General features: G+C 41.4%; 1 protein-coding gene across 1 annotated transcript in view; it reads left to right on the top strand.

The window, feature by feature from the left end:
* Positions 1-4,961: 4,961 nt before the first annotated feature.
* CUNH5orf47 (chromosome unknown C5orf47 homolog) overlaps positions 4,962-14,802 on the top strand; it is a 15,370-nt gene continuing 5,529 nt past the window's right edge. Inside the window, exons 1-4 of the mRNA XM_025210158.1 lie at positions 4,962-5,010; positions 8,887-9,486; positions 11,398-11,486; positions 13,319-13,421. Coding sequence (XP_025065943.1) covers positions 4,962-5,010; positions 8,887-9,486; positions 11,398-11,486; positions 13,319-13,421 — 841 coding nt within the window. The remainder of the gene's footprint in view (positions 5,011-8,886; positions 9,487-11,397; positions 11,487-13,318; positions 13,422-14,802) is intronic.

Genomic DNA, 14,802 nt, shown 5'->3' with positions numbered 1-14,802 from the left:
GCATCTCCAGTGGCTCAGAACTGCTTCCAACGCTGCTCAATTGATTAGTTTTAATTTTCATCTAATATTCCCATTATTTCTGTGTTGTACTGAGCTTCCCTTTTTAAAGAGACAATTCTTAGATAAGTCTTAAGCCTTAAGATAGAGGTTTTTTGACACTTAAATGCCTGTCTAAATTTTAGCTGCTCCTGTTTCTACCCTTCAAGGACTATTTAGAGGAGGCCTAGGCACAAAGGATTTAAAATAATGTCTCCACAGCACCCAGGATTTCCCCAAACTACTTAAGCACTTGTGTCTTGACAAGAATATCTCAACTTTAGAGAAACTGAATTGGCCAGTAAGGAAGTTGATTTTTTTGCTGGTCAAACAATGCACTGAAATATAAGTGTATTTCATGAGAAATTGAACTCCCCAGAATAGAAAATATTCTTACAGAAAAAACTTGTACTTGGAAAGTACAAGTTAATTCTTTTGCACAATATTCTGTGTTAACCAATGTTCACTATTAGTCCTAACACCAAGAATCTTTTAACTCATTAAATTATCCCCCAATCTCTGAAAACAGATATTTTAAAACAAAACTGTCAGCAAGCTAATTGAGTCAGAAGCACAGTTGATATAGAAATGTGCATATCTGTCTCATTAGTAATGAATTCTTCATCACTGCATTTTGTGCCAGCTAATCAGTGCTAGACAGCATTCACCATTTTTTTAACATGTAACTTGGCTTTCCTTCTGTTGGTATTGTGGATTAGGGGTGTGTTGGCTTATGCCAGTCTAATACATTTTTGACACCTGTTTTGAAGAGGTAATGATCTTTTAGAAAGCATGTGTTTGTAGAGAAGTTGCATTATCAGCTAGTGGTATTTTTATTTACTTATTTGTAAATGTGTTTCTGGACTGCAAAGGTTAGCTGCTGCAGGTGGGATTTTGTTCTCTTCTGATGCTGTATCAATGGTATTCCTTCCTAACTAACTGCTGCCTGATCCTTAGGAAGTCCTAATTGCCTTAAACCAAAAGGTATTTACTAGAATGCAAATGGAAACTTAAATTGCCTTTTAGTATTGGGATGGGCATTTTGGTTGTGATATTACTTAGTTTTGTCCCTCTAATGCCTTCCATTTGAGAATTGTGAAATATTTTATGCTGTGAATTCCCCCTTGTGACACAGCTGAGGTATGAAAACATTAGGCGCAATAAGCAACTGTGGTATGGTGAGGTAAAATTACTTGCCAAGGGCTTATACCACCTGCTACATGGAACAGATTATTTTTTTGCTATTTTTTTTTCTGACAGACTTGCTCAGAAGGAACTTTCTAGGAAAGAAGATATGACCAACATACTTCTGGGGCTGATTCTGTCCTGAAGCTATTAGAAATGAAATAGCATGAGCAGATGCTAAATGTTAGCAATGAGTAAAACTCCAGTATTTCCTCAGCACACCAATCGTGAAATATTTCCTTCTGCAGAGGCTGTTTGTAGACTGCATAACTAATGAATTGCCAGAGTTTTCTGTTGGGTACCACTTTTACTCCCTGAGCTGATAGTTTGGAGAGATTCATTTTGGATTGGAAGGTGCAAAACCTGTTTAATACAGCTTTAGATTAAATCCTGTATTTTAAAGAGTTTTTCTCTGCTTCCAGATTGATTGCTTAGTAGAAGCTATCCAGCAAATGTACGTTGTGACTCTTCAGCTGATATTTATTCAGTACTAGGAGAGCTGGCTCAGGCCAGTCCAAAGGCACATTGCTTGCCTACAGGAAATCAAAGACAAATAAGAACCTCGGCAAGGATAGATGAGGGGAAAAACACTGACATCTCTTCCTCTGTAAAATAAGCTGATTCAGTCTGTCAGTATGAAAAACAGCCTCTGGGGCGAGAATATACATGCAGCTGTCTTTTCAGTCAGATAAATTTAATTTGAAAAAAGATTGAATTGGTTGTTTAAATAAATTCAATCTTAAATCCCTGCTGAGGTGGTGCTGGATTCTTACTGAAACGCTAAACACCTGTTAATCCTATCAAATATAACCTGTGTCTGTGATACCAAAACTACAAGTTGCTTGATTCTGTCTAGGGCTTGTAGATGTTCTCCGGGTTCTAAATTGTTAGTTTTCTTTCTAATGGATATTTTTAAACAGAGGAGACCCACAGCACTCACTTTGTCCATGGAATTGCTGACAATATTGTCCTCCCCCTGCCGGTTTTGTGGCAAATGTCAATGGAGACTCCTCCCAGAATTCTGCAGGCCTACATGTCTGTGAACCAGCACCAGAGATTAAACTAAACAAAAGGGGTTAAAATTGTAGTGAGCCTCTTTAGCTGTATCTATGATGTGCCCGTGCACTGGATGTTTTTCCCTTAATTTTTAATGATCGTGAAAGATACTGATCAGCTACACCAAGCCTGAAGTCCTCTAAGAGCCTAAGCACACAGCACACACAATAACACAGGTCATGCCTTGGTGTAGGAACAGTGTTCCTCATTTTTTCTCTGAAGAGGCAATTATTAAGGACATTTCAGACTTCAAATCATGACCCTTTTGCTGGGGCTGTTAATAAGGGACTGGTGGTTGTGGCAGTTTTGTCAACGGGTTCTTTCTCCCTTTGGAAATGGATTGAAACTATCAGCTCACTTCACATGGACCATTAAACAGATATTGGAGAATAACTGCTTTGGTCACACCAATCTGCACTCGGATTTGAACCAATACCTGGGGCTGAACGTCTCCATGTCTTATTACTAGTTCCCAGGGCCATACAGTTCCTAGCACACATTATTTTCTATGCAGTCTCTAAAATAAATGCTTTTCATTGTTGCTGCCTTTTCAGACATGCATTCTCCCCCTCCCGCCCCACACACCCTCCTTTTACATTAGAATTGTATGAATTTTGTTGCTGTGGTTTTCCCTATTAAAATCCCATATGAAGAACTCTATATAAAGAAATTGCAGATATGTCATTTGGTATTTTTGATAGTGAATTCATGCAATGAAGTGGTTCTGATTGCTTTCCCTTGCTAGGTTGAGGAAGAATGCTGAATCTGTGTATATGGCAGAATAGATACTGTCAGTATCCATGGAGCCATGGTAGTCCACACATGCTGCATCTCACTTTATCTGGGATGTAGTTTTGGAATCTCTTTAGAGGGTATTAGTTCATGCACACTGTGATGCATTTCAAAATTTATTTTATTTTTTATTTTTAAGTCTCCGTCAACTCTAGTCAAGTTTTAATTTAAACTACATACTCAGTCTAAACCTCCACCCGGCACACTGCTGAGTGATATACCAAAGATCAATGTGCTTAGTGGTAGTTGTATCTTGTGGTGCGTATGAGAACGTTAAAGCCTGCATTCAGAATAGGACTTAACTTCTAAGTAGGTGCTTACATAGTGTCCTGTGTATAGATGGACACACATACTCTTAACTGCTTTTCTGAATTCGGGCATAAAATGCTCGTTAGTATATATACAGTCAAAAAACTCAGATGTTATTGTTAGGATCAATCCTATTGTAAACTGCATTAAAGTAACTGCTGGCTTGGCTTCAGCAGGGCAGCTGCTCCGTTCGCACTGGTGGATTCGCCTTGGGTCTCAAGCACTGGTAAGAAAGGTTGTTCAAAGGTTGGTTTTTCAGAGAAAGAAGTTGACGAGGGGACACAATGGCAACTGCTTTAATTTTCTTTGCAGAGTTCCCTTGATACAGAAGCTCCTCTCTTCTCTTGGCAGCATCACTATGTCTTCTGAAAAATGTGACTGTGTAGATTTGGAAAGATACTAGGAAATCTTAGTCTCACAAGTAGGTGGAGTATATGTCTCTTGTACACAGTCAACTGCATTGATGACGCAGACCTTTATTTTATATTAGCCTTCACCCATAGTTTGGGCTGTGATCATGTCAAATCTCAAAGGTTCTGAAAAGTCAGGTTTTCAGTGATGGGATGCAAGGGTCCTGATAAATGTAGTGATTCCCCATTTGAGTCTACTCACTCTCAGCCCCAGCTAGGTGTTAGAAAGTTATGGTAGTATCTCTCAGGTGACTCCTTTTGCATGGGTGTGTTACACTGTCGAGAGGAAAAGTAATAAAACTCACCAGCCTCCACAGCCACAAATCCAAAACAGCCAAGGGAAGAGCTCATTAGCGCTGCTTTGAGACTAAGGGAACCACTACTACAAGACTGGTCAAGGGTACACAATCAATGGCAAAACTGGGAAACAAACCCAAGTCCTGGCTGTCAGTCTTGTATCCTGTCTTCTAGATCACAGCACCCTCTCTCAGTAGGTCTTGTAAGTCTGATCTTCCTCCATCTTCAGTTTTAGTAATCCATTTTGTCCATCAAAATTCCCCTGTAGTATTACCTATAGTTGGTACACCTTGCTTTCTACCTTAATATAGAATACTTCAAAACTATGGCATGTCAAACTCATTGCAAGGTGAGGGCTGAATTTCAGTGTTCATTCTGGGCCTGCTAACACAATGGGAGAGATGCACAAAAGTCCTGGAGAAATTCAGGCTTTTATATATCAAATATACCTGTAGTTATTTACCATCTATTCAATACCTTTATGTAGAACATTGCTTAGTGGGCAAATGCATTAAATAAGTGGTAAGGGTACAATTCCTTTATGTCTGGTTTGTAAGGTTCTCTTGTAGCCTTTCAGATAAAAGAATATGAATACTGGGATAGTAAAATGGCTGAGTTGGCTATGTGTGTGTATAATATATACAATATTTTGCTCTGCAGCAGAACCTTGTTAATTATGCTATTGGCTAGGAAACCTACAGTGAATTATGGGATTTTGCAAATGAGCATGTAACTAAATAAACACAATTAAACAAAGGATAGTGCATCACTTTGATTTACTGAGCAGCCATGGTCTTCATTTTATTCACAGTGCATCCTAGTTACGCTAGTAAATGACCTCCAGCATATTTTGTAAGTCAACCAAGTCCTAGCAAAATGGCTAGCTATGGTGACTTTGCAATTACTGGTAAATCTTTTGTGAGCGGTAAGGAGCTACTGGTATGTTATCATATGTGCTGATTGTTGGGGGTATACTGGTAATTAACAAGGTTTGATTGTAGCTGTTTTTACAATTAGCATGCTTTTCACACACCAGTCCCTGTTACAGGACTATTTTCAGAGTTAAACACTGAAAAGGTAGCAAGCTGGTGAAATTGCGTATTCAATATTACTTCATCTTTTGTCCCACAGCTATATTGAATTGTGTAGGTACTTTGTCCAAGTCTGCTAAATTTGCAAAGAAACCTCCTAGGAAAATGGCAGACTTTTAAACAAGAATGAAATTTCTTATCAGAAGAAGGGATTGCAGATTAATCACCCAGCATGCACGCAATGACATTTCCTCTGACTACTTCCACTTCTTTGGCACAGTTTATTTGGGGCAGCTACTATAGTGGCTGCCTCAACCTTCGCTCCCACCGCCAAAAATATTTCCAATGTGATATTTTAAAAGGTAATCCAAGGAGGATAGGTTTAATAGGATTGACTTAAAGCTCAGATACATGAATTTAGAAAATCCCCAAAAAACATTCACTTTTTGGACTACAAAGTTAATGACCCAGAAAGGTGCAAACTGGATGCAGGCATCAGATCTGATATTACCCTGACATTTGTAGCACTGTGAAATGCAGATGCTGGTTCTAAATGACCAACTACAGAATGAGCAGCTACCTCGTGGTATCATTTTCTTAAAACCAAAGGAAGAAAGCCTTATAATATACTGACAGGCTAAGTCAGTGGTTTTCAATTTTTTTTTCATTTGCGGACCCCCTAAAAACATTTGAATGGATGTGCAGACTCCTTGCAAATTTCAAATGGAGATGCGGACCCCTTTGAACTGTAAGTGTGGGTATTCACATATTTTTGGTCATAGTCATCTTTTGTAGATACTTTAGACATAGTCTTTGGACCCCCAGGTGTCCATGGGCCAGAGGCTGAAAACCACTGGGCTAGATCAAAATGTCTTTATATTGCACGGGTTAATAAAATATTCATCCAGTGCTGGAAATTAATATTTGATGAAGACCATGGCCTGAGCTCAGAAATTGAATGAAGACTGCCATTCCCTCTACGGCACATATATTACATACAAAGAGTAGTTGTGAGCTTAAACTTTAGCTTCTATATATGCAACTGAATCACCACCCTGACCCTTCTTCAGCTTGGCAATGAAGCCCCCAGCCTTCAGATGTTGCAGGAGCACAGTGAAGCAGCTGGTTCAAAAATTGTTGCAAACATCTTGCTATACGGAGTCCAGTATGGGCAGAAGGACAAAGGCTGGAGCTTGCATGGATGTTGACTCATATATGACCCATCCACAGTGTTCGGACTCCTCCTCCTTCAAAAAAAGTCAATCAGTTGTGGTGCTGGACTTCTCTATATAGTCTAAAATGAAGAGTAACTAAGGAGCAATTATTTCACTGATATCTATCTGTCCATCAATGTTGATATAGATCTATATCAGTGAAGTAATTGCTCCATATGTATTTTTAAATTTTTTTTTGATGACCGCTTTTGAATCGGCTAGAAGAAAGGTTAGTGGGGTGGTCCTTTTTGTTGTGCTGGAGTAGTAAATTTGTACATCTAAAATGAGACAGTTTCCAATTCTAGAGTTCCTGGAAAGCAGATGGCCATTTTGTACCCATATACTTGTTAGATTTTTAGATGGTGGCAATTCTGCTTGTCATTTTGAGATGCTAAAATGGGATGCTGGGTAGAGGCTGCTTTCCAAATCAGGTCTGCTTCTGGCAACGTAGTGGTAGGAAGGATGAACAAAACTTGTCACATGAGGGCTGTGCCTTTGAAATGACAAAGAGTAGGAGAACACTACAGCGCAGATGTGGAGCAATACCACCTGCTTGGCACAACTCTCCGGACTGCCAATACAGAGACTATTGAAGGGGCCGTAGGAGGAAAGCTCTCTGCTAGTTGGCAAACCAGACTCCTGATCAGAAATATACAGCATCAGGTTTCCATGTGAAATGTAAAATGGCAAGATAATCAAAATGGAGGCTACTTATTTTCATGTGTCAGGGGAAAATGCCTGGATTTTTAGGGGTTGAGCCACTGTGCCTTATTACTTTCACCTGATTAAGGAGACCGTATTTAATTTACACTCTGGGATCATGGCTTTTGGATCTGGAATTGGCTCACCTCCTTGGAGTTCGTTAGCACACAAGTCTCTTTACTAATCCTATTAATTTACTCAGACATTTTAGGAAGGAGAGGGCTCCTGGTTTGCTCGGCACTGTGGCTAGGTAAGCGTTTCATTATCTTTTGCAGGATGTGGTTCAAGTGATGGCTGTATTGTATACATGTAATCTTATTTTTATGGGGCAGGCATTTGGGGGCTACCATAGCTGTACTTCTCTCACTGAAAAATAATATTTCTGGCAAACTATCAGGCTCTGCAAGATTATACTGTCTTTTCCATAGGTAAGGCTGCCATCTTGTGGAGTATATTTGAACAACGGTCTCTTTCCAACTGCACTGTTCATATTTTGATACTCAGGGTGCCATTACAAGAGGAAGGACTCAAAATGGCATTTGAAACCCCCTCCCCCCCCCTTTTATATAGTCATAGACTTCATCCAAAATCCAATCCAATATATGGAAAAGCACCCCTTATAACATCACCTGGCTCTAGAGCAGTCTGCAAGGGAAATATATTCTCCAAAATTGTACATTCTCATGCTGCATTAAAATAAAAGCCGTTTCCCAAGTGTTAACTTGTAACACTGCTAGTTCTTTCAGACAGGTAAATAAAGGCTTTGAAACATTGTGAAATAATCCCAAATGGGATTTTTAATGGTGTTTATGTGACTAAGCAGATGTCATGAGGACTTTTTCACTCTTAAATGCATTTGAAAGTCCCACGTTACGTAAAAGTTTATGAAACAGATGAGTTGCACTGAAACCCTTGTTGGCATAGCGAGAAATTTTTCAAATATAAGGAATTTAGAATGTAATAGGTGTCCTTTCAGGAACAGGATATGTAACGTTTTGACAGTGGCAAGGCTGAGAATATAACTTAAAAGCACTAATCAATTCAGGGATCCACACTGACACTGGTTAAACTGGTATTTCTACTGGCAGCTCCACCTGGCAGCTCTAGCACTAATAACTGAAGCAGGCTAGGGCCTATTTTGAATTCTACTGCTATTGTGACTTTTAACAATTTATAAAAGCAAAGAAAAAAGAGCCAAAATAGCATTTACTATTCTTGCAAGTCAAAACAGGTATACAATATAAATGACCACGCCTCCAGATGATGGTGACAGTGTGAACCAAACTGCATGTGGTGGTGAACTTTGAATCCAGTCTTAACACACACAAGAATCTTACTATTTTTCTAGGACCAGCGAATTTTTTCCCAGGTAAGTTAAGTTGTGACTAGCTTTTCCATCACTATCAGCAGCAAGACAAAGCTTGGGTGAATGGATTAATGGCCTTGTTCTGGTAAGTTTTCATAGCAGTTTGCAGCACTCCTGGCGCTGTCATTGCAATTTAGCAGTGACCTGACTTTCCTGTCTCTTAACGTGTTGCTCCCCTATGACCCAGAAACCGTTCACGTTCTTGCAAACCCCCGGCCATGCAGAGCTTGGAGTGGCGGCTCCTATATACCACTCACAAATGGCTTCCCCTGTCCCCGTGCCTCCCACCTGCTGTAGGACAATGAACTCAGAGCGGAGACTTCTGAAGAGCTGTTGGAAATGACAGCGGAAACATCCTCCAGCACCCGATGCCCCTTCCCCATCTCCCCTTTCCTGCCCATCGCCACCCTCCATGCCCCTTAAAGGGTGGGGGGGGGGGGGGGGGGGGGGCACTTCCTTCCACTAGACCCTCCACGAGGCTCTCCCAGTGGTTTCTCCCGTGACGCCCCTTCTGGTGGCTTTCCCCCCCCACAACACACACACATACACCCTGTGTGTGAGGAGAACCGGTGTCACCTCTCCTCCCCCACAATTCATCCAGCCTAGCCAGCCTGCCTTGAGGATGAAGCCTGGCTCTGGCTCTGGCTCTGGCTCTGGCCAGGAGCGGATACGGATGGTTTACATAAACAGCTTTGGTTCCCACCGTTGCGGCTCTGTGATCCAATACAGGGGTGGCCGCAGATGCCACGAGGAGACCGCTGCCACTCCCAGTCTCCTAGGCAGACACATGTCCCCCAGTGCTGGTGTACGCAAGAGGCAGGAGGCCCCCACCAGCGCCCTGAGGTTGAGGGACAAGGCCCTGGCTGCCAGCAAGCATAGGCGAGGGTGCAAGGGTGGACCTGAGGGAGCTGGCTTGTGTGCTGTTGCCCAGAGACCGAGGAGTCAGGTGGGGGGAGCCGCTAAGTGCAGGGGGAATGGGACTGAGCTGCTATCGAGCAGCAGGAAAACGCCTGGTAGCTCTGCTCCTACAGGCCTCTTCAGCCAGGGACATGGGACGTGTTATCCTGGAAAAAGAGGACATGCAGAAAGTAGGTTGCAGTTGGGGGCGTCTGACAACCTGTGCTCCTTTAACCCAGCTCAGAGGCCCCAGGGTCTACATCTGAGGCCTCCACAAGCCCCTCTCCCCTAGCCACAGGGCATTGGCAATGATATTAATATAGCTTGCTCGAGGGCTGAGGCCCTCACCATACGTGTGTGACATGCACGTGCATGCAAGCGCGCACACACATGCTAGGGTGGCCATCATAGAGGACAATCCAGTTGTCCTCTGTCCTCTATTGATACAAAACTGAACGCCTTTATATCCTCTATTTTTCTTTTGAAGAGAAAAATAGAGGACATAAAGACATTGGGTTTCATATCAATAGAGGACAGAGTAGCAGAAAACCAGAATGTCCTCCATGATGGCCTCCCTGACGCACGTACGCATGTTGGATTCCTTTGAGGGACCTTGCACATGCTTTGCAGCAGAAGCAACAGACCACAGTGTTTGACAGCTGGGAAAAATAGCATTTTGGCTAAGTTCCTGGGAAGTCACAAATTCATTAATTTTACCTCAAATCTTATATGCTGGTAAATGAGAGTCTCCCGCTTGGTGCCTGGGCCTGAATGTAGTGAGGACAGGAATGGATGCCCCTTTTTGCTCTTTTTTTTTTTTTTTTGCTTATAGCAGTTTTCCACTTTTAGAACAAACCAAAACAAAAAATGGTGTCACTCTTTCATGCTCACACAGCCTTAGTGAAAATGATGCCCTGGGTGAACTTGCATTTTGGCACTTTTGCTTTGTGTTTAAGTATGTAGTAGTATTACTGCAAGTTTAGAAATTAAGCTGTAAACTCAGAAGTTTGTTATAATTTACTAAAAAAGTACAAAAGAGGAAATGACACAAAATTCAATTTAATTTTATTCAAATAATAAATTATATAAATAAAAAAAAAAAATCTGACATCTTAGATTCTTGTGACATTGTGTTCCCTTCCAAGTTTAATGAAAAAACAAAACCAGAGAACTGCTAAGTTACAAGAAATTTGTCACACTATGTCACGTTACATGATTTATTTTGAATTTTTTCATTTTACAACCTCTTGACCAGGGCATCCCCCGACCATGGTGTCCTGAGCGGTCGCCCACCCAGAAGGCTGGCCCCACACACTCACACTCACACTCACTCTCTCTCTCTCAAAGCTGCCCATTGAATGAAATGCAAAATGCGATTTTACTTGGGTCTAGAAATGAGAACCTGTGTTTTCCTGGAGATAAATTTCTTATTGTCACTTAACTATTAATCCTGAGTTTTGAAAGTGCTGTCAACCTCAGCAAATGTAGAAAACAAAAGACTCCCTTTTCATTTCCCTAAGCCTGATACTAGTTCTTCTATTTGAATTCATAGTCTGCAATTTTTCTAACCACTGAATCATCCTGCAGTTAATAGAGTTTGTGAAAAAGTCACAGTGGGTTGAATATAAAAGTGGAATCTTTGCTGAAGCCATTTGTACTGCTTTGTAAAAGTGCGTTCAGCACCAGAAATGGTGAAATATCAGACACTGAAATAACATCCTCATTATAATCTTCAACTTGGATAGAATTTTGGTGGCTACCATCTTAAGGAAAAAAAAATCAAGTTGTAGAAAGTAAGTGTACCACCTTGAAAGCCTAATGTCTACATTTTCAGTCATTATGAGATATTGATCTCTGTCTTAAGTGGTTTATGAGACATCAGCTGCTATAGTCTCATAGTAATTGTAATGAAGGAAGTAAGCAAAATGGTAATCTGGATTATGTGATAGGACAATTCTGATAGCTCACAGGCTGGTAATACCTGAAGTAAATATAGTACAATATTAGAAAGATGGAGACTCTGACTAGTTTGATATCTGCAGCTTCATAGAATACACAAGCCTTGTTATTTATTTTTTCATTTTTTTGCTTTTTTCTCACAGGTGATCTTCAAGAGAAGCAGGTGGATCCCTTTGGTTTCCCTTTCCCTTCACAAAAAGTTGGCAAAGCAATAAAAAGGAAAAAGGACAAGGTAGAAAGTATGGAATTTAATCTAAACAGAAGAGTTGATTTTACGTTTGAGAACATGGTTTCCTGTCTGTATTGTATGTGTGTGTGAGAAAGCATGAGAGAGAGATGGTTGCTAAGACTGAAACAGCACTTTGGTATAGGAAATTCTGCTTGTAGGAAGGAAAAATATAATTATCGGCACTACCTTAGAACCTGAGAATTCTGGGTCGGACCCAGCAAAACGCTTATGCCTGTGCTTACCTTGAAGTACATGAGTAGACCCATGGAATTAAACTCTGTGCTTATCTGCTTTTCAGGATTGGGGCCAGGGTTTTCTACAAGCTCTTGCTTAGATGGCTCTTAGGGATGAAATCTGGTAGTCATTTATCAATTTTAGCCACTGAGGTTCCATAGAGCAAAATCTGACAAAAGAATAGTTGACTAGTAGAAATACAAAATTACATTTTGTATAACAAATATCTCTCTGGTCCTGTTGAGCAGTTCATCTCACTGGCGACATGTAGCAGGTGCATGTGGGTGCACTTGCACCCCCTTAGCGTGGCAATGCATCCCCTGCAAAAAGGTGCTGCTGACACTGCTGATGGTGGTGCCTACGGGCGGTCACCGCTCGCCATCCCCGCCCCCCCGACACCACTGGCGGCATCTGTGGGTGGCTCACAATCGCCACTGGCTGCTGCCGATGGTGTCTGTGGATGGTCACCAACTGGTTGGCACTCACCACTCCCCCTGCCCCACTGCTGACAGTGCTGCGGCCACCTGCAGGAGCTCCCTGCTTGCCGCTACCATGCTGCCACCACCAACAGTGCCGCCGCCGTCTGTGGGAGCTCGCCGTGCCCCCCCAGCCTCCAGGGGCATGTGGTGTTCATGGGTCACCTAGTGCTTGAAGTTAAAAAAAAAAAAAAAAAAAGAAAAAAACGAGCAAGACATATTTAGTAAGTGATAACTCCATTATGAGATTTTGGAAAGTGTGAAGTCAGCTGGAGTAAAATGTAGTAATGCCACAGAATGAGATTTAAAACCAGGAGAAAACTACTGACTTCACAGGAGCAGCTAATAACTTGCTGCAGTGTCTCCTCTAGTTCATTAGATAGTTTTCAAGAAGAACTAGGCACATGTGTTGAATTTTAGCAATAAAGCTTGACAAGGAATTATCATTAAATGTAAGCCAATTTCACAGCTGGTGGTCTAATTCTCATCATAACTTTAGCATGTTATAGCTATTTAGATAAGTTAGCTTCTTGTCAGATCTTATATGAATGGCCTGAAATTGTTAACAAATATGAAAACTGAAGAATTATGACAGAACTTTGAAATGTGCCCTTGCAGTTAATGACCCGTAGATAACAGCAAAGTAATTCATGGTGAGATGATATCAAAACAGGCCAGGTCACGATGATACAGGAATCTGAGCACTGGAACTGAATTACACTGCACACAAGAGACTGGATGGGAATGTGCTTCAACCCAGTGGGAAAGGAGCAAGTTTGTGTTGTTTTAAATATTGCCTCTCCAGATGACCCTGAAGATATTTTGAAGGCCCCACAAGCAGCTACATCTGGGTCTCCATATGTGGGAAGACAGGTTCACAAATGTTGGGGAATGAGAGTTTGAAGTGAGGAACAGGAAGAGAGTCCGGGTGAAGAACGGGGAGGAAGAATTCAACACTCATGCTTTAGGTGTTTAAGTAACTGTTTGGAGAAATCTAGCAAAAAACCCCAGTTCAACTGCCCTTGAATTTTCATCCCAGAAAAATACAGAACCCTATTGAAGAGATTTTTTTTAACGCAAACTTTAAACATGTTTCATTGATAAAGTTTTATTTTATTCTTTTAGACTGAAGTCTGCCATGGAGTATTAAAAATAATTTCAAAAATGCTTGAAGAAAATGAACAGTTTAGAACTAGACTCATGACTTGCAGCGTGTTTAGTGGTGAAGGTAGGTAATGACCAATAATATTTTATTACACCAGAGAAAACAAATTGGTTGTTAATGCACATGTAATGACTTAACATCTCCAGATACAGGGTCCATTACACTATTATTTTTGGTGATATGCTCTCCCAAATCACAGATTATGGTATTTATTGCATATTTAGGTCCCTGTTAACTATATATGAATAGCCCTCTTCTTTGAAAGTTTTGTAAAATAGGTGTAAATCAGATGCAGAATAACAGAAGCTGTTTGCTGCCACGTATAATATGAAAAACACTGATATAAAGAGATGTTGAAAAAGTGATTAAATTTTTTTGACTATATGAAATATGTAATGAAATTATTGTTCACATAGTTGGCCTATATTGGTCATGTTGGCTTATATTGGTCAAAGAAAGTACTAGCAAGGACAATGTAAGGATGAAGACTAATTTTTTTCACTTGCAGTATACAGTTGGAAATATTGCTTGACTTCAGAAAATCAGTAAATAAATTAGCTGCCAAAAAAAACCCAATAGCTAATTTAATAGAACAAACAACATACATTTTAGGATTTTCCTCTGAGCTCATCTAGATCTTTACTGGTAAATGACAATGGAACGAAAGCTGACACTTTTCTGAGGCACCTTGCGTTCGACTTGTGGCTGCAACAGAATTTTAGGTAATACAGCACACTTGCAAACACAACTGGAATTTCTGGTTTTGCAGTTTGATTAGTTTTATTTCATAGACTTTCATAGGCATCAGGGCTGGAAGGGACTTCGGAAGATCATCGAGTCCAGCCCCCTGCCCAAAGGGCAGGAAGTCAGCTGGGGTCATAGGATCCCAGCAAGATAAGCATCCAGTTTCATCTTGAAGGTGTTCAATGAAGGCGCTTGAACCACCTCCGGTGGCAGGCTGTTCCAGACCTTGGGGGCTCGGACAGTAAAGAAATTCTTCCTTATGTCCAGCCTGAAACGATCTTGAAGTAGTTTGTGACCATTCGACCTAGTCGTCATCCCTTGGGGCGCTCTGGTGAACAAACGTTCCCCCAGATGCTGGTGGTCACCCCTGATAAACTTGTAGGTGGCCATCAGATCACCCCTGAGCCTGCGCTTTTTCAGGCTAAAGAGCCCCAGGGCTCTCAGCCTGTCATCGTAGGGTCTGCTTCCCTGACCTCTGATCATGCGCGTGGCTCTTCTCTGGACTCTCTCAAGCTTCTCCACATCCTTTTTGAATTGTGGAGCCCAAAACTGGACACAGTACTCCAGCTGCGGCCTCACTAAGGCCGAGTACAGGGGGAGAATGACGTCCCGGGATTTGCTTGAGAGACGTCCCGGGATTTGCTTGAGACGTCCCGGGATTTGCTTGAGATCATCGAGTCTGACCCCCTGCATAGGCAGG

This window comes from Alligator sinensis, unplaced genomic scaffold (genome assembly GCF_000455745.1).
Source record: "Alligator sinensis unplaced genomic scaffold, ASM45574v1 scaffold360_1, whole genome shotgun sequence".
Lineage (NCBI taxonomy): Eukaryota > Metazoa > Chordata > Crocodylia > Alligatoridae > Alligator > Alligator sinensis.
The sequence above is the reverse complement of the archived record's forward strand: the minus strand, read 5'-3'. Positions and strand labels throughout refer to the sequence as shown.